This window comes from Melospiza melodia, chromosome 5, assembly GCF_035770615.1.
Source record: "Melospiza melodia melodia isolate bMelMel2 chromosome 5, bMelMel2.pri, whole genome shotgun sequence".
In the NCBI taxonomy this organism is placed as follows: Eukaryota; Metazoa; Chordata; class Aves; order Passeriformes; family Passerellidae; genus Melospiza; species Melospiza melodia.
The window spans coordinates 90,624,530-90,642,808 of NC_086198.1; the positions used below are offsets into that span (position 1 = coordinate 90,624,530).

The 18,279-nt window shown below is 50.6% G+C and overlaps 1 protein-coding gene across 9 annotated transcripts in view; it reads right to left on the reverse strand.

Moving 5' to 3' along the window:
• Window positions 1–1,087: 1,087 nt before the first annotated feature.
• The window catches only part of DYSF (dysferlin), a 72,426-nt gene continuing 55,234 nt past the window's right edge, over window positions 1,088–18,279 (reverse strand). For all 9 annotated transcript variants that reach the window (XM_063157805.1, XM_063157801.1, XM_063157803.1 and 6 more), the window contains 8 exons: window positions 18,071–18,159; window positions 17,769–17,864; window positions 15,332–15,473; window positions 8,586–8,685; window positions 8,144–8,322; window positions 7,238–7,347; window positions 5,558–5,705; window positions 1,088–4,166 (listed from right to left, as the gene is read on the reverse strand). In XM_063157805.1, the coding sequence (XP_063013875.1) occupies window positions 4,128–4,166; window positions 5,558–5,705; window positions 7,238–7,347; window positions 8,144–8,322; window positions 8,586–8,685; window positions 15,332–15,473; window positions 17,769–17,864; window positions 18,071–18,159 (903 nt within the window). In that variant the 3' untranslated portion in view covers window positions 1,088–4,127. The remainder of the gene's footprint in view (window positions 4,167–5,557; window positions 5,706–7,237; window positions 7,348–8,143; window positions 8,323–8,585; window positions 8,686–15,331; window positions 15,474–17,768; window positions 17,865–18,070; window positions 18,160–18,279) is intronic.

Consider the following 18,279-nt stretch of genomic DNA (forward strand, 5'->3'; position numbering starts at 1 on the left):
ATGAGTCGTGTCACTCAAATCCAAGGAAATCTCCAGCTTCCCATAGGAAAACTCACGGATTTGCGAGCCAGGAGGGCACAATGGTGTTTTGTAGGGAGCATCCCATTAGATCAGTGCTCCCATTGGATCCGTGTTCCCAGGAATGAGCAGAACCCACGGCAGGCCCCGTCCACAGGGGCTGAACTAACAAATCCAGCTGCCAACAGTTCCCCAAAAAAATTTATGGAAGCGCCTTGACTTGGATCCCACTTCTCATCCCGCTCTCCCTGCACTGCCTCCCTCTTTTCCAACTGCTTCGGCAAAATCCGCCGGGATTTTGGGTGAAAATTTGCAGGTGGAAAATGCTCCCTTTGGAGTGCATAAATTGGGCACTGCCTGGAAAATTGTTCTTACTGGGGAGCAAAATCCATTTCGCTCACTGCCAGGGTTTTTTGGGATGGATGCTGGAGATTTAGGGAATTCAGCCCCTCTGTGGGATGGAAGTTTTCCAGCTCCTTCAGCTCCCGGAGGGAATGGGAACACAACAGGGGTGTTGTGTCTGAATGGTCCCAAAGGTGTCCCCACACTTTGGAATTGCAGGCTGGAATTACTCCTGGCATCAGGCCGAGGAAATCTGGGATCAGGGAAACGCTCAAGCAGTGGAACTTTTGTCAATTAACTTCCAGGGAATCTTGGAATCATGGAACAGGTTATGATGGAAAGGATTCTAGGATCATCCCATTCCCACCCCATCCATGGGCAGGGACAGTTCCCACTGTCCCAGGTGGATCCAAGCCCCAATGTCCAACCTGGCCTTGGGCACTGCCAGGGATCCAGGGGCAGCCACAGCAAATCTGGGAATTCCAGCCCAGCCAGCAATTCCTTGCCAAGATCCCAGCCCAATCTCCCCTTTCCCAGTGGGAGCCATTCCCTGGCTCCTGTCCCTGCAGGCCTTGTCCCCAGTCCCTCTGCAGCTCTCCTGGAGCCCCTTTAGGGACTCTGAGGATTCCCTGGATTTCTTCCCTTCTCCACAATCCCGATTTTCCCATTCCCACTCCCAAGAGAAGGCACAGTTCCATCCCCACAATCAAAACACTGGGAACAGGAATGTTTCAGAGCATTTCTTTGGGAATCACAGTGCTTTGGGCATATTGCAGATAAGGCAGGCATGGGTGATCCAGAACAAATTCCAGCCAATTCCCTGGATAACCGGAAGCCACAGGGAATTCTTTCCACAGCTCCCACCTGGATTTGGAGGAGGCACAACCAGGCCTGGAGCCGGATGTGGCTGTTCAGGGGAAAAAAAAATGGGATGGAGTTGGTTCTTCCAGATGTTCCCATCTGAATTTACCCACCGGAATCCCATAGGATCCTCTTGGCATGAAAGTTGGACTGGGAGCACGGATTTCCTTCTGGAAATCCCCGTTTTTATGGAATGGGATGCCCTGGATCCTTCTCTCCCATCACTGCTGACCCAGGTTTGCCAAGGGAATGCTGGGAATAAAATAGGATTTCCCATTGGAAGTGTCTCTAGAGCGAATCCCAAACTTTCAAGCCCATCCCATTCCAGGCATTCCACAATCCCTTATCCAAGCTGGCCTTGGAAGTTCCAAAGCAAACCCATGGATGGATTTTGATTCCTTGTCTTTCTGGGATAGACAGCAGCATTCCCAATGGGATGGGGGATGAGCATCCCACATTTGGCATTCCAACATGGATCATGCATCCATTTGGGGCTCTTGGCTCCAAGATGTTTGGGTTGGGATCACAGGGAATTACATCAGGATGGGAAATCTCAGAATCCCCACAAATCCAAGAGATGTTGGACCTGAATTCCCACTGTGGATTCCAGGAGAGCACTCAGGGAATTCCAGACTCCTTCTGGCACAGCTGGATCCTGGTGGGAAAGGAGCAGGGACCAACATTCCCATAAAACCCAAACTCCCAATCCCAGCAAGGGCCAAACAGAAGCAACTTTTGTCCTCGGCTCCTCAGATCCTTTGGGATAATAAAACCTCTGGAAAATTGGAGTGAATCCTGGTGGTTTGATGGTGGCTATAAACAGGGATGGGGGTGGGAATGGGGTGGGAGGCTTTTAGGGAAAAAAAGAAGGAAAACGAAGCATTTAACGACGGAAAATGAAACCTCCACCCTGGGATGTGCAAATCCGGAGCCAATTCCTCCGCTCCAACTTTTGGGAAGGGGCCACGGATCAGCCAAAGCTCAGCAGCAGGGAGGGGGTTATAAATCCCTAAAAATCCCTATAAATCCCAAAGCTGTGCATTTTCCGTGCGGAAAACACAGAGAAGGAGCTGCCCTATGCAATCTGGGAGATGTTCCAATGAGAGTCCCGGGATTTGATCCCCCATGGATTACATCCCCATCCAACAAAGGAACTAAAATATTTTTTCCTATTTTTTAAGCACAGCTTTAAAATCCCGGCCAGAGTGGGGCAGGAGCTGCCATCAGCAGTTTTTCCTGGGAAACTGATCCCTTGGGATCACTTTTCCCAGTTCCTCGCTCATTCGGAGCAGCCACAGCTCCAAGGAAAACATGGAATCAAGGATAAATCTCATCCTGCTGAAGGGAGGATGGGAAGATCCCGAACCAGCAAAGGTGCCAGAGCAGCTGGATATTAACGGGATTTTCCTGGTGGGAAACTGGGAGAAGATTTCTTGCAGGATGAGAATTTGAGGATTAACATCCTCCCAGCACTGGAAAGCCCTGGGAATCATGGAATTATGGAACCATCCAGGGTGGGAAAGACCTCTGAGCTCAAGTCCAACCCTGCCAAGGTCACAAATCCCCAAGTGCCACATCCCATGGGATCATCCCACTCCAGGGACAGGAGGAGGGAACAGCAAAAGAGGGAATGCCCCAGCATTCCCATTGGATCCATGAGAGGCTGAGCAGGTTGTGGATCACGGATTTGTTTGGAAAACAAATCCTGCCCCAGGACAGGTTTATCGCTCCATTAATGCCTGGCAGCGGCGAGGATGGGTTGGGATGCTTTCCATAAGAATCTTTGGGAATACAAGGGAAAAATGGCTGATTCTAAAGGAATATCAGTGAGGCTCAGCCTGGAGAAAAGGAGGATCAGGAGGGACCTTCTGGCTCTGCACAAATCCCTGAAGATTTGGAGCCAGGTGAGAGTTGGGATCTGATCCCAGGGAAAAACAGGAAAAGAGGGAACTGCCTGAAGTTGTCCCAGGAGAGGCTCAGGTTGGACACCAGCAGGAATTTCCTCATGGAAAGGGTGGTCAGGGATTGGAAATGCCCAGGGAGCTTTGGAATCCCCATCCCTGGAGGTTTCCAAGGAATTCCCGGATGAGGCACTCAGTGGGGATCAGGCACAGCTTGGACTTGATGATCCCAAAGGTCTTTTCCAACCTCAGGGATTCTGGGATTCTGCAAATACTGACACTAAAAAGACCAAGAATTCCCATAAAAAGTGGCCAGGAGACAGCGGGAGAGGAGGAAATCAAAGCCCAGCTGCTCCTGGGATTCCTCTCCCAGCTGGAATGGGAGACCTGTGGGATTGTGGAGCAGCTCCAAGGGAAAACCAGCTCCAGAATTCCATGAAGGAGTGCAAAGGCCTCAAAATCCAAGAGAAATTGGGATTTTGTGGAGCACCAACTCCAAATCCCAGGTTTTGCACCACAACCTTTCCCACTCCCATTATTTCAGCTTTGGGAATGCGACGTGTCATCCCAGGGATTCCGGTTTTCCAACACATTTTCCACAGGTTTACAATACATAAATGGGAAAACACAGGGAAAAGGGAAACTGACGCTGGATCAGGGAGTGAAAAGTGCTTGGAATCAGTGGGAATTGCTCAGGTCGGCAAATCCCAAATCTTGCCCTGAGGACCCTCTGCACATTCTCAACTTCTGGATGGAAAGGTCCTTTCCCTGCTCCCTCCTCGGATTTTCACTGGAATTTGGGATTTACCAACCAGAGCAGCAGGAAAACTCAAACAAAACACAGAAGGCTGGAAAACCAGGAATATTTTGGTTAGGTGACGCTTCCCAGGTGGAATTCCAAAGGGAAGCGGAGTCTTTGGCAGCAGCTGGAGGCCTGGATGAGGTTGCTCCTTCTCCACTTCCAAAATTCCTTCCCAAAATTCCTAGGCAGGCACGGGAGCAGCTTCAGTTGAAAGGTTTCACCAGTTTCATAGCAGCGTAGTTCTGGAAGGATGGAAAAACATGGAAATTGTTGGGAAAATTAGGGAATCACTGGAAAAATCAGGGAATCATTGGAAAAATGAGGGAATCCTTGGAAAAAAAATTAGGGCATCCTTGGAAAAATAAGGAAATTATTGGAAAAAGGAGGGAATCACTGGAAAAATTAGAGAATCACTGGAAAAATTAGCGAATCACTGGAAAAAATAAGGGAATGATTGGGGAAAAAAGGGAATAATTGAAAGAATTTAACAAGCACCAGGAGTCATTCCTGGATTTTGGTTGCTCTTCCCAAAATTTTTAAGAGAAATTCCCACCTCTTCAAACCCGTGGAATAAATTTGGCCCCTCCCTCCAGCACCATCCCAGTGTCCAACTCGTGGGAAGCATTCCCGGTTTCCTTTGATTTGCTGGAACCTCCTTCTCTCCTCTGCATCCCGCTGCTCCTTCCCATCCCCTGGGATTCCCACAAATCTCATGGATTCACCATCCTACCCTTGGCCCTGTATCCCTACAGCTCCTTTTTCCATGATCCCACAAAATCTGGGACATCACCTGTTCTGCCCCTTGGGAAAGGGGTCCTGGAGCATTCCCAAAGCTGTGCCGGGATTTTTTTGGAATGCAGAGTTTTCCAGCAGGGAGAGGCTCCTCCATCCCTGCCCCATCCTCATTTAATCCAAGGAAAAATCCAGCCAGCAGCTCCATGGAATTTCCTCAAAGGCAACCAGGGCAGGCAAAGCTATCCCAGATTTTTTCCCTCTGCATCCCAGAAAACCTTGGCATCTTGGCACACCAGTGCCAGTACTTGGTGCTGCTGAGGACATACTAGGAATGGCCTTCCCATGTTTTTTTGGGATCTCCACTATTCCTGATATCATGGAATTGTTGAGGTTGGAAAAGAGCCACAGCCCTTGTTCGTCATTATCCATGTCCTCAAACGCCACATCCGGATATTTTTGGAATAATTCCATGGATGGGAACTCCACCACTGCTCCAGGGCTGGACACTGCTTTCCATGAGGGATTTTCCTTAATATCCAACCTAAAATTCTCTTGGAACAACTTAAGGCCACTCCCTCTTGTCCTGTTGTTCCCTGGGTGGAGATCCCAAATCCCACCTGGCTCCAAACTTTCCGGGAATTGTGGAGAGCCAGAAGGTCCTCCCTGATCCCATTTTTCTCCAGGATGAGCCCCTTTCCCTCAGCTTTTCCTGGTGCTCCAGCCCCTTCCCAACTCCATTCCCATCTCTGACCATGCTCCAACCCCTCCATATTTTTCCCACAAGGATCCCAAACCCAAAAAAGTTCCTTTTTAACCCATTGTGTTTCTCAGCACGGAATTTTCCATCCCCCTGCATCCACCACCCCTCGGACCTCAGCCAATCCCAACCGCTCCATACCGGGAAGGCGTAGACGAAGATTCCCAGGAAAAGCAGCAGGATGAAGAGGAGGATGGCCAGGATCAGCACCCACTTGTAGCGGCGCCACAGGATGAACTTCAGGGTCTTGTATGGGGACGTGAACCACAGGAAGGAGGTCTCGGGACGCCTAGAGCCAAGGGAAGGGCGGGTCACCTTGGAAAATCATTCTCCTGGATCCCTAGTCCCACCTGCCTTGGTGGTCCCAAACCAGCCTGGAAATCCCACTGGATTAGTCATCCAGTTTCCCAATCCCACTGGAATTTGTCAGCTCCTCATCCCTCTGGGGATGTCCCGTCAATGTCCACCTTGGTGGTCCTGACCAGCCTCCCAAATCCAGATGGATTCACGGTGCAGAATCCCACTGCTCTCAGGTCTATCATCTTTCTGGATGCATCCCATGAATGTTCTTGGTGGTCCAGACCTGTCTCCCAAATCCCACTGGATTGGTGATCCAGACCAGCCTCCCAGTCCCACTGGAATGGTGATCCAGGCCAGTTTGACTGGTGATTCCAGACCAGTCTCCCAAATCCTGCTGGATTGGTGGTCCAGACAAGACTCCCAGTCCCAATGGATTCATGGTCCACACCAGCCTCCCAATCCCACTGGACTGGTGATCCAGGCCAGCTTCCCAATCCCACTGGAATGCATCAGCTCCTCATCCCTCTGTGTACATCCCACCAACATCCTCCTTGGTGACCCAGATCAGCCTCCCAATCCCTTGGATTCATGGTCCAGACCAGACTCCAAATCCCCCTGGACTGTCTCAGCTCTTCCACCTTCCTGGTACATCCCACCGGTGTCCTCCTTGGTGGTCCAGACCACCCTCCCAATCCCAATGGATTCATTGGCAGCTTCCCAATCCTAATGCTCTCAGGTCTTTCATCTTCCTGGATACATCCCATGAATGTTCTCCTTGGTGGTCCAAACCGGTCTCCCAGTCCCAATGGATTCATGGTCAAGAGCAGCTTCCCAATCCTACTGCTCTTAGGTCAGTCATCCTTCTGGATACATCCCATGAATGTTCTCCTTGGTGACCCAGACCAGTCATCCAATCCTACCCGATTGGTGATCCAGATCAGTCCCCCAAATCTGGATTGGTGATCCAGACCAGACTCCCAATCCCACTGGATTCATGCTCCAGACTAACCTCCCAATCTCCCTGGACCGTCTCAGGTCTTCCATCTTCCTGGATACAACCCACCAGTGTCCTCCTTGGTGGTCCAGACTGACCTCCCAATCCCACCGGATTCATGGTCCAGATCAGCCTCCCAATCCCACTGGACTGGTGCTCCAGACCACCTTCCAAATCCCAGTGGATTCATGGTCCAGACCAGTCTCCCAATCCCACTGGATACGTGGTACAGACCAGCCTCCCAATCCCACTGAACTGGTGATCCAGACCAGCTTCCAAATCCCAATGGATTCGCAGTCCAGACCAGTGTCCCAAATCCCATTGGACTGGTGCTCCAGACCAACTTCCCAATTCCACAGAACTTGTTCTCCAGACCTCCCTCCCAGTCCCCACCAGTTCAGAGTGGATCCTACCCAGGTGCAAACCCAGTTCAGCCCAGTACCCCACAGCTGGAAACACAGAATTCCCATTTGGTCCTCGAGAATTCCAGGCCCTGGTGGCTGCTTTTCCATTTGGCATGTTCTTACTTGGGATCCTCCAGCCTGGGGTTCATGTTGGGCTCATCCCGACCCATCCCGGCCGGACGCTCCTCGTGCTCCTGCTCGGCCACGATTTCCAAAGTCATCTCCAGCTTGCCCTGGATGGATTAAACAAAAACTTATTCATTATCCCCAAAAACAGGGGGAAAGGTGAGGAATGAACGTGGGATGGAAAATAGGGATTAGGGGAAGAAAATATGCTTTGAGCAGAACCAAACCACTCCCAACAATGACAATGAGGATCCCAGGATTCCAGAGATCCGTCATCTGTCACTGGAGATATTCCAGGAAATCCCAGATCCCGCTGACACCCAAATTTGGGCAACCACGGAATCCCAGGATCGCTGAGGCTGGAAAAACCTCCGGGATCAAGTCCAAGCTGTGACCCATCATCACTGAGTTCCACATCCAGTCTTTCCTGATTTCCCTGGAACCAGCTCAGGGTTTTTTGGTTGAATCACCCAATTCCCTGCCTGGATTGTCTCACCTGCATGGAACAGCCACCAAAACCTGAAACAGGAGCCCAGACATCTTTAAAATTATCCCTGGGACAGCTGGAATTTTTCCCAGGTGTTTAGGACATAAGATTGTTGGGAATAGTCATGACACGGAATCAAATTTGGTGGCACATTCCAAATACCAGGGTGAAAATCCCACAAAACCGATCGTTCCTCTGCACAGTGCCGGAAAACTTCCAGCCAACCACAGTGGATCTGGCTGGATCCACAAAACCTCCAGCTGGAAATGGAATTTCTTGCCCTTGCTTGAATTGAATGAAAATTTCAGGGAATTCTGGAATGGTTTGGATTGGGAAGGATTTTAAAGCCTTGAACACTTCCGGGGATGGGAATTGGAGTGAAGGATCCAAGGAAAAACATGGAGAGGTCACTTTACCGCCAGGATCTTCTGCTGGTTCTGCTCGGCCACACAGGGCCACCAGCCCTTGACGGTTTTCTGCTCGAAGAGGGACACAAAGCGGCCGGAGGACAGGGAATTATCCACAAGATCCAAGGAACACTTTTCCGCCGTCTTGGCAGGCTTGGGCATCCTGTTGAGATCCATCTGGATGGATCCTGCAGGGGAGAACATTCCAGGTGAGACATCTCAGTGGGAAAAATCCTTAAAACATGGAATGTTCCCTGATCCCATGGAGTTTGGGCCACCCCAACCATCCTTATCCAAACTCCCAACTTCCACTGTCCCAGGGGGCTCCAAGACACATCCAACCTGGCATTGGACACTTCCAGGGATCCAGAAACAGCCACAGCTTGTCCAGACAACCTGTGGTGGTGATGTTTCCCCTTTTTTGGGATGGATCCCAAAATTCCTAACTTACCCAAATAGTCATCGAAGGAGAACTTGTCATTGTCCCAGATCTGGAGGATCAGCTGGGGTGGGATCTTGTTTTCTGTCTTGTCCAAGCTCCAGAAGTGTTCCTAAAATCCCACCATGAAAAAAAAGCATGGGGAAATTAAAGATTAATTGGGAGAATTGGGCAGGGCCTGGCTCTGGAAATCCTGGAATTCCTGGGGTGTCCTGCTGTGGATCTGCAGGAGCACAGGTTCTGGAAAACTCTTGGATAATCAGTGGAAAACCCAAGATGCTTCTGGAAGGTGTCAGCAGCAGTTTATGCCTTATTTAATGATTTAAATTAATGTAATTAATTTTATTTAAAGAATTTAATTTAATTTAATGCAATTTAGGAAATGGCTCCATGGGATCCCAAACAGGATTCTTAGGAGAGACAGAAATTCCCACAATTCCAATGAGGATGAGTCTCCAAGGTGAAGACAACAATGAGCATGGAGTGCTGGCGCTACCAAACTTCACCTTCCTCTTAATTCATGCAAAAATATGGGATTGACACCTAAATCAGCGCTTCCAGCAGGGAATTCCCAAGGATCCCTTCCCTTCCAGATCCACCATGGCTTTAATCTGCTCTTAGGTCTGTCACAGGCAGTGGGATAATCAGAGATCATCAAATGCCAGTTCCACCTTCAGGCCACCCACAGCTCCTGAATTTATTAATGGAACATGGATGTGGAAAGGAAGATTCCATGGTATCCCAGGAATCCCATGATATCACACTGGTTGCTCCAAGCCTCAAAACATCCCTCAGACTGCTCCGGGCTCCTCTGGCACTGCTCACAGTGGGGAACAAAATCATGGAATCGTGGAAGACTTTGGGTGGGAAGGGAGCTGAAAACTCAGCCCATCTCACACACAGGAACACCTCCCACTGTCCCAGGTGGATTCAAGCCCCAGTGTCCAACCTGGCCCTGGGCACTGCCAGGGATCCAGGGGCAGCCACAGCAAATCTGGCAATTCCAGCCCAGCCCCTGCCCACCCTCCCAGCCAGGAATTCCTTGCCAAGATCCCAGCCCAATCTCCCCTTTCCCAGTGGGAGCCATTCCCTGGCTCCTGTCCCTGCAGGCCTTGTCCCCAGTCCCTCTCCAGCTCTCCTGGAGCCCCTCCAGGCCCTGCCAGGGGCTCTGAACTCTGCCTGGAGCCTTCCCTTCTCCAGGGGAACATTCCCAAGTTATCCATGAGTTCTGCACCCCAGAGTAAGGAATATTCACTGCCTGGGAAGCGGCATCCACATCACCATTTCCATGTGTGAAACCAGGATTTTTTTCCAACAGGGATCTAACACCACTGTTGGGTTGCCTGGGAGTTAGAAGAATCCCGGAATCCCCGAGTTGGAAATGCCTTTTGGGATCAGCGAGTCCAAGCTGTGCCAAATCCCCACCTTAGCATCCAGGAGTTCCTTGGACACCTCCAGGGATAGGGACTTCAAATCTCCCTGGACACTTCCTAAGCCTGACCATCCTTTCCATTAAAAAAATTCCTCTTGATGTCCAAAAAGGGATGTTGAGAAAAAGAAGAAAGACAAAATCCCACCCAAAGCCGAAGGATTGTTGGGATTGTTGTTCCTGGCTCCAGCAAAGAGCAGGAAAATCCCAGCGGGATTCCTGACACCCCTCCAAGAGTGTCCCGGTGGTAATTCCTCCTGGAAGTGTCAGAAATGACAGGATTTAATTAAAACCAGGAAACCCAGCGTTATTCATCCCTCGCTCCATAAATTCACCCCAAGACTCGGATTCATTATTTCATCCAATATTAAATTATAAAAAGGGAGGAAAAACGTGTCACATTCCATAGGAACACAAATATTCCAGCTGGGAGTCCGTGGGCATTCCAATCCCATTGGATTAATTTTAAGAGATCCCCGTGGACAGTTCTGTTTCAATTTCACTCCGTTCCCTGCCTGGTTTTGGGAAAACGTGCCAGGAATTTTGCATTGGAGCATTTTATGGATGCATTTGAGATATTGGATAATCTAGAAATCTCAAAGGAAGTCCATGGAAAACTCCCTCTCTCCCCTCTGCTGGTTGCAGTGGGTTGGGATGGATGTTTATCCAGGGGGATTTTTCCCAGCTTTTCCAGCCATTTTAAATTAAAGCTGCTAAAAAAGGGGAAGAGTTGATGTTGATTCTTCCCTTTCCCAGAAACTGGGGAAAGAAGGGATCCATAGGGATCCAGGAACCATCGATCCATCGATAACAAAGCTGGCATGACCTCAGGAGGGGCAGGAAAATTCCAAGGTGGCAGAAGATCCATGTCAAAGGTGAACATCACCAGCTCCTTTGGATTGTCCCTTCTGGAAGAAATCCATGTTCCCAAGCTTGGCTTGGAAAATGGGGAAATATATGGAATTCCGGACCAGTTTGGGCTAGAAAGGACCTTCAAGACCATCTAATTTCCCAGCTGGAATATTCCCTGGAAAGGAAATCTCCACAAGCTCCATGCCCTCCAGGTGCCTCTTCTTCCCAGTGAATTCCTGGCTCAGAGGTTCATCCCATCATTCCCACAATCCATGGATGTGTCCATGCTCCAGGTGCATCCCACACTCTCTTCTGGGCTGATGCAACTTCCCAAGGATTCATTGGAATTTCTCATTGCCCCATCCCATCCACAAGGAGCCAAACTTGAGGAAAACCTCACACTTGGGATCATCTCCCACCTATCCCAAGTGGATCCGTGTCCCTCAGGATAATGAAGCTGAAGGAAAGGTTGGATGGGATCTTGGGAAGGAATTCCAGGCTGTGAGGGTGGGGAGGAGCTGGGATGGAATTCCCAGAGAAGCCGTGGTTGTCCCATTCCTGGAAGTGTCCAAGGCCAGGTTTGATGGGGCTTGGATCCACCTGGGATAGTGCGAGGTGTCCCTGGACGGGCTTTAAGGTCCTTCCCATTCCAAATCATTCCACAATTCCACGGAACTGCTGGCAAACCTGTCAGACTTTGGGATTCCACCTTCCCTCCTCCCCACTGCAATATCCAAGGAAAAAGGGAACAAAACCTTAGCTCTGCACCCTCTGCATCCCAATCCTTCAGAACAACATCCCAGCATTCCAGGGATAATTCAGGTAGGGCTCGGCCCTTTCCAGGCAGGAATTCAATGCTCCATTTCTCCAAATTCCCTTTTTTTTTTAATGGAAAAACACCATAAAACACCACTTGGCTGGAGACAAAACCTCCCAGCTCCGAGCCCTGTCCAGCTGGGGACACCCAGAGCTCCGCTGGAAAGGCAGGAAAAAGAACAGGGAATTGGGAAGGGGGAATGTGATGCCGAGAGAAGTTTATGGGTCCCTTTCAAGGCGGCGTGAAATTCGCTTCCATAATTAAATCGAGCTCCGAACATTCCCTATAAAAACAACCCAGAGCGCGAAATTTATATCCCGGCCTTGTCCAAACCACAGGGAAAAAAGGCTGGAATTATTGTTTGGGGGTTTGTTTTCCCCAAGTGAGGGGAGGCTCGGGGGTATTTTATGGATTTTTGTGGATAAAGCAGCAGGGAAAAAATGGGCTCAGATTCCCAGGAAAGTGTTGACAGGGCTGCAATTCTCCTGGACTGTGGATGTGCTCCAGAATACAAAGGAGGAAACCTGACTTTTGGGAAGGAGAGGAAGTCTGGTCCCAAAAAGTTACATTTCAGGTGCATCCTGCAAGAATTTGGGAGTCCCGGACATGCAGGAGACTCCCCTTGGATGTCACAGAATTCCTGAGGTTGGAAAATCCCTCCAGGATCATCCAGTCCAAGCTGTGCCTGATGTCCACCTTGGCACTCAGTGCCATATCCAGGAATTCCTTGGACACCTCCAGGGATGGGGATTCCGAAGCTTCCTGGGTGCTTCCAAGGCCTGAGCACCCTTTCCATGAGGAAATTCCTGCAGATGTCCACCCTGCCCCTCCCCTGGCCCAGCCTGAGGCCATTCCCTCTTATCCTGTTATTCCCTGGGAGCAGATCCCAGCTCCAACCTCATTCCAACATTCCAGGAAGTTGTGGAGAGCCAGAAGGTCCCCCTGGATCCTCCTTTTCTCCAGGCTGAGCCCCTTTCCCAGCTCCCTCAGGAATTCTCGAGCCCGTTCCCAGCTCCATTCCCTTCCCTGGCCATGCTCCAGCCCCTCCACATCCATAAGAATTCCAGAACCAGACCCGGCACATCCATGGAGATGCTGCTTGCTCCGACATTCCATGCAAACCCCTTCCTACCTTAAAGAACTTCCCAGATCCAGATCTGGCAACCACATCCAGCTGCTGCTGGAATTGGCACAGGAAACTGAACATTCCAAAAGCAATTCCACTCATTTTCCACCCCGTGGCACCTGTGGGATGTGGGAGTCGAGCTCTTCCCTGCGTGGATGCCCGGGAAAATGGGATCCACATCCAGGTGACCTTGGATTGTCCTGGTTGTCCCATGACCCATCCCATAACAGGCTTAACTGGGAATCCAAAGTTTAAACTCCCACTTTAGGCTGGATTTCAGGGAAAATTCCTTCATGGAAAGGGCTTTCCAGCCATGCAGATGCTGTCCAGGGAAACAATGGAATGTCCATCCCTGGAATGATTTAAAATCCCTCTGGATGTGGCACCTGGGGACGTGGTCAGTGGTGGCCTTGGCAGAGCTGGTGATCTTAGAAGGCTTTTCCATCCTAAATCATTCCATGATTTTCTCATTTTCCATCCCAGAAACTGTTTTCCTGCAGGACTCAAAAACCTGGGAATGTGCTCTTCCCATGCAGCCAACATGGTTTGAATTTTCCAGGGCTGGAAGAGAAAGATGGCACCAAAAAAAAAAAAGCGGGAACAAAGAAAGAAATTCCAAGGGAATTATGAGAAAAGCATTAAAAAAGCATTTCCATGTATTCCAAAGATCTGTCCTAAAGATGGGGATATTTCTCTTCCACAGAAATATTTTAAAATTCGGACTTGGAAAAATCCTCTATCAGAAAGAGAAGGAAAATCTTGATAACATTAACCCAGCCAGGAAAGTTATGGAAAACCATCTTGAAGTGGTTGGAAGGTTCATAAGAGCAGGGAAAAGAGTGGCACCTGTGTTTTCCTGGGTTGTTCCTGGTTTTCCAGACTCCCAGGTGTTCACATCAAACAAAAATATCATGGACAGTCACTTATCCAGGGGCATCCTTGTTTTTTTTGGAGAGAGTAATTGACTTGCAGCCCGAGTTGGGATGACCCATGGAGTCTCCATCTACAGGAATTCCAGCTCTGGAATTCCAGCATGGGAAGGACCTGGAGCACTTGGAGCAAATCCAGAGGAAGGATCAGGATGATCAGAGTGATGGAGCAGCTCCGCTGTGGGAAAGGCTGGGAGAGCTGGGATTGCTGGAATTGGAAGGGAAAAATTCCAGGGAATCCTCAGAGTCCCTCAAGGGGCTCCAGGAGAGCTGGAGAGGGACTGGGGACAAGGCCTGCAGGGACAGGAGCCAGGGAATGGCTCCCACTGGGAAAGGGGAGATTGGGCTGGGATCTTGGCAAGGAATTGCTGGCTGGGAGGGTGGGCAGGGGCTGGGCTGGAATTCCCAGATTTGCTGCGGCTGCCCCTGGATCCCTGGCAGTGCCCAAGGCCAGGTTGGACACTGTGGCTTGGGGATGGTGGGAGGTGTCCCTGGATGGAACTGGCTAAGCTTTCAGCTCCCTTCCCACCCAAACCATTCCATAATTCCGTGATTCCTAATCCACCTGGCCACACTCCTGGGAGCTCCAGCATGGAACAAACAAAGGAGAATCACTGGAAAACTCCTTCCTTCCCGGCCCAGTTGGGCACAGGTGGTTTTGAGCAGCTCCCAATTCCCCACAGTCGCTCCCAACCTTTGATTGAAATTCCACCTTCCCGTGCCTGCCTTTCCAGCCGGGATTTTTACAGCCGCAGGAGCCAAGCCGGAGTTCAAACAGCACATGGCGAGATCAAAAAATTCCTGGGGCCGGAATGCTCCACCCGGCTTTCCCTTCATTATTCCGGCCTTTACAGAGAGCTTTTACAAGGTGTTTATTTTCGGATCCAGCGTTGGAAGCCATGTGGTGGGAAAAGATTCCAGATCGGCACAGCGGGATGGATTTGCTTAAAGGGGTTTATGGAGGGCGGTCTTGGCTTTTTCCAAGTGGGATAATTGGATGTAGTACACCCTGTACTTGGGATTTGTGGGATATGAAGCGTGAAATAGGCCCGGCTGGGATTCTGTCAATCATTGGAACTGCCTGGGAAGGGCTTTGGAAGCTGGGAATTGTCTGGGATGGGGGATTCGCTCGGCATCTTCCCAGCCGAGGCGCTGGTTTTGTGGAAAATAAGATGGGATGGGGATCTCAGTGAGTTTTGTGGATCATGGGGGATTTTTGGGGATCACAGTGAGTTTCAGGGATGCCAGGGGTTTTGTGGATCCAAGGGGGTTTTCTGGGATCCCAGTGGGTTTCAGGGAAGGTTCCATTGCAAGCAGGAATCTTTGGGTACCTCATATTCCATGAATATTGAGGCTAAGTAAAAACAGGGATCATGGCTTCACAGAGGTTGGAAAAGCCCTCCAGGATCATCCAGTCCAAGGTGTGCCTGACGCCCACCTTGGCACTCAGTGCGACATCCAGGAATTCCTTGGACACCTCCAGGGATGGGGACTCCAAAGCTCCCTGGGCACTTCCAAGGCCTGACCACCCTTTCCATGAGGAAATTCCTGCTGGTGTCCCAGAATTCCCGCAAGGATGCAGGAATTCCATCCAGGACCACTTACCTTCTTGGCCACATGGCACATCTGCTCCGCCGGGAGATAATCGAAGGGAAAGATGAATCTCCAGTTGAAATTCCCTTCTCCTCCCATGGATCTGTAGTGGACATCCGTCTTCTGCTTGTTCTCCTCGTGTCCCACCAGCCACCTGCCAGGAATAAACAGAGCCCATGGAAAATCAGGATCGTGGAAGGATTTGGGATCTCGCTCAACGTCACAACATCTGTGAGTTGGAAATGGAATATTCCCAATCCCAGTGGCTGCTGGGGGTGGGGAAAACCTGGAGATGGGAGAGGGAAGGCAGCAGTCCCAGAGATGGGAGATGAATCAGTGATGTGGCTAGCAACTCCAGAATTATGGAGTCATGGAATGGTTTGGAATGGAAGGGTTTTAAGGATCATCCCATTCCATCCCACCCATGGGCAGGGACACCTCCCACTGTCCCAGGTGGATCCAAGCCCCAGTGTCCAACCTGGCCTTGGGCACTGCCAGGGATCCAGGGACAGCCACAGCAAATCTGGCAATTCCAGCCCAGCCCCTGCCCACCCTCCCAGACAGCAATTCCTTGCCAAGATCCCAGCCCAATCTCCCCTTTCCCAGTGGGAGCCATTCCCTGGCTCCTGTCCCTGCAGGCCTTGTCCCCAGTCCCTCTGCAGCTCTCCTGGAGCCCCTCCAGGCCCTGCCAGGGGCTCTGAGCTCTGCCTGGAGCCTTCCCTTCTCCAGGGGAACATTCCCAGCTCTGCCAGCCTGAACATTCCTTGGGAATCCCTTTCCACTCCTTGACGGCTTTTCCATGAAGAATTTTTCCTTAATACCCAATCCAGGATAGCAGGCTCCAGCCCCTGCTCCCAAGGCAGCAATGGACAGAATGAATATTCCCCACAGGATTCCTGATCCATAGGCAGATCCTCAGGCACCAAAAGGATCATTTCACCCATTCCAAATAGGATTTTTCAGGATGACTTTCCTTTGGGATGGAAGATCTGGAAGCTGAGCAAACCTTTACTCATTTCCAGCCTTGCAGCATTCTATTGGATGCTAAAATTTGGGAAAGGGATCTGAGCAACCCCTGGATGCTCGCACTTTTCCAGCAGCACAACTTTTTAGGACCCCAAAAGACAAGGAACCGCTCAACCAGTGCTGATAACAGCCGACTTGATGGAAATATCAGGAAAGCTGCACGGCATTCTGGATTTACAGGAGGAAAATTGGGATTGTAAACCAGGGATTTACAATCTGCTCCCAAATCCCGCCTCTTCCTGCCCATAAATCCCAAAAAAAGGAACTTCCTTGGCTGGGATTGCACTGTTAGACACAAGATAATGAAGGGAAGGGAAGGGAAGGGAAGGGAAGGGAAGGGAAGGGAAGGGAAGGGAAGGGAAGGGAAGGGAAGGGAAGGGAAGGGAAGGGAAGGGAAGGGAAGGGAAGGGAAGGGAAGGGAAGGGAAGGGAAGGGAAGGGAAGGGAAGGGAAGGGAAGGGAAGGGAAGGGAAGGGAAGGGAAGGGAAGGGAAGGGAAGGGAAGGGAAGGGAAGGGAAGGGAAGGGAAGGGAAGGGAAGGGAAGGGAAGGGAAGGGAAGGGAAGGGAAGGGAAGGGAAGGGAAGGGAAGGGAAGGGAAGGGAAGGGAAGGGAAGGGAAGGGAAGGGAAGGGAAGGGAAGGGAAGGGAAGGGAAGGGGTGCTGGAGGACCTGTTTCCAGGAATAAACGAAATTCCAAAGAAAGCCACCATGCAAATAATCGAAACTATGATCATGGAAAAAATCTGGGAGAGGAGTTGGGAATGAGCAGACAATGAGCTCCTCTCCCCATGACCAGGCTGCTCCCACATCTCTGGATCCAGAGATGGAGAGGTGAGGATCCGTAGCTGGAAAAGGGTGGATCCATGATTGGAGAGGTGTGGATCCATAATTGGCAAGGTGTGGATCCATGGCTGGAGAATGATGGATCCACAGTTGGAGATGTGTGGATCCACAGCTGGAGATGTGTGGATCCATTATTTGAGAGGTGTGGATCCATGGCTGGAGAGGTGGGGATCCATGGTTGGAAAGGGGTGGATCCATAGGCAAACAAGTGTGGATCCATGATTGGAGAGGTGTGGATGCACAAGTGGAGAGATGTGGATCCATGGATGGAGACGTGGATCCATAGTTGCAAGGAGTGGATCCACAGGCAAACAGGTGTGGATCCATGATTGGAGAGGTGTGGATCCCTAGACGGAAAGGGGTGAATCCACAACTGGAGAGGTGTGGATCCATACTTGGAGATACGAATCCACAGTTGGAAATTCATGGATCCATAACTGGAGAGCCATGATGGTTCCTCCATCCCGGCAGAATCCAAGTCTATCCCAGCAATATCAATCCAAGGACCACCTTAACTCTTTCCCTGTTGCTCCTGCACCTACAGCCTCCAGAATCCAGGAGGCTCCGTAGCGGGACACTCACCCTTTGACGTAGATGTCGCTCATCTTCTCCCCGGTGATGCTGAGGTCATCCAGGATCACATCCTTGGTGTTCCAAACGATGCAGCGCAGGTAGAACCTGGAAAATCCCGGGAATAAACCCATGAGAAGGTGGAAAACTCATCCACCTGGAAGTCTGGTTGTCCCACGGATGGATTTCTGTCTCCCTGGAGATGATCCCACACCCGTCCCTCATCCAGGTGGGTGAATCCATCCCCACCCAAGGCTTCCAAGCATTCCAAACTCCTTTTCCAAGGAAAAGATGAGGAAGTAATGGGAAGTTACCTCTTGGCTTTGCGTGGAGTGACATTGAAAGGGGGGCCGGGATGTCCCAGGGATTTGGGAAACAGATCCACCCACATCTGGAGCTTTCCCTGCATGGAAAAACAGAGCCCTGAAACCTTGGGAGATTCCAGACTGGAACACCTGAACCTCCCTGGGGAGATCTGGGACCCTTAGGGGGAAAGGCAGGATTCCTCCATGGAAAAGGGGCA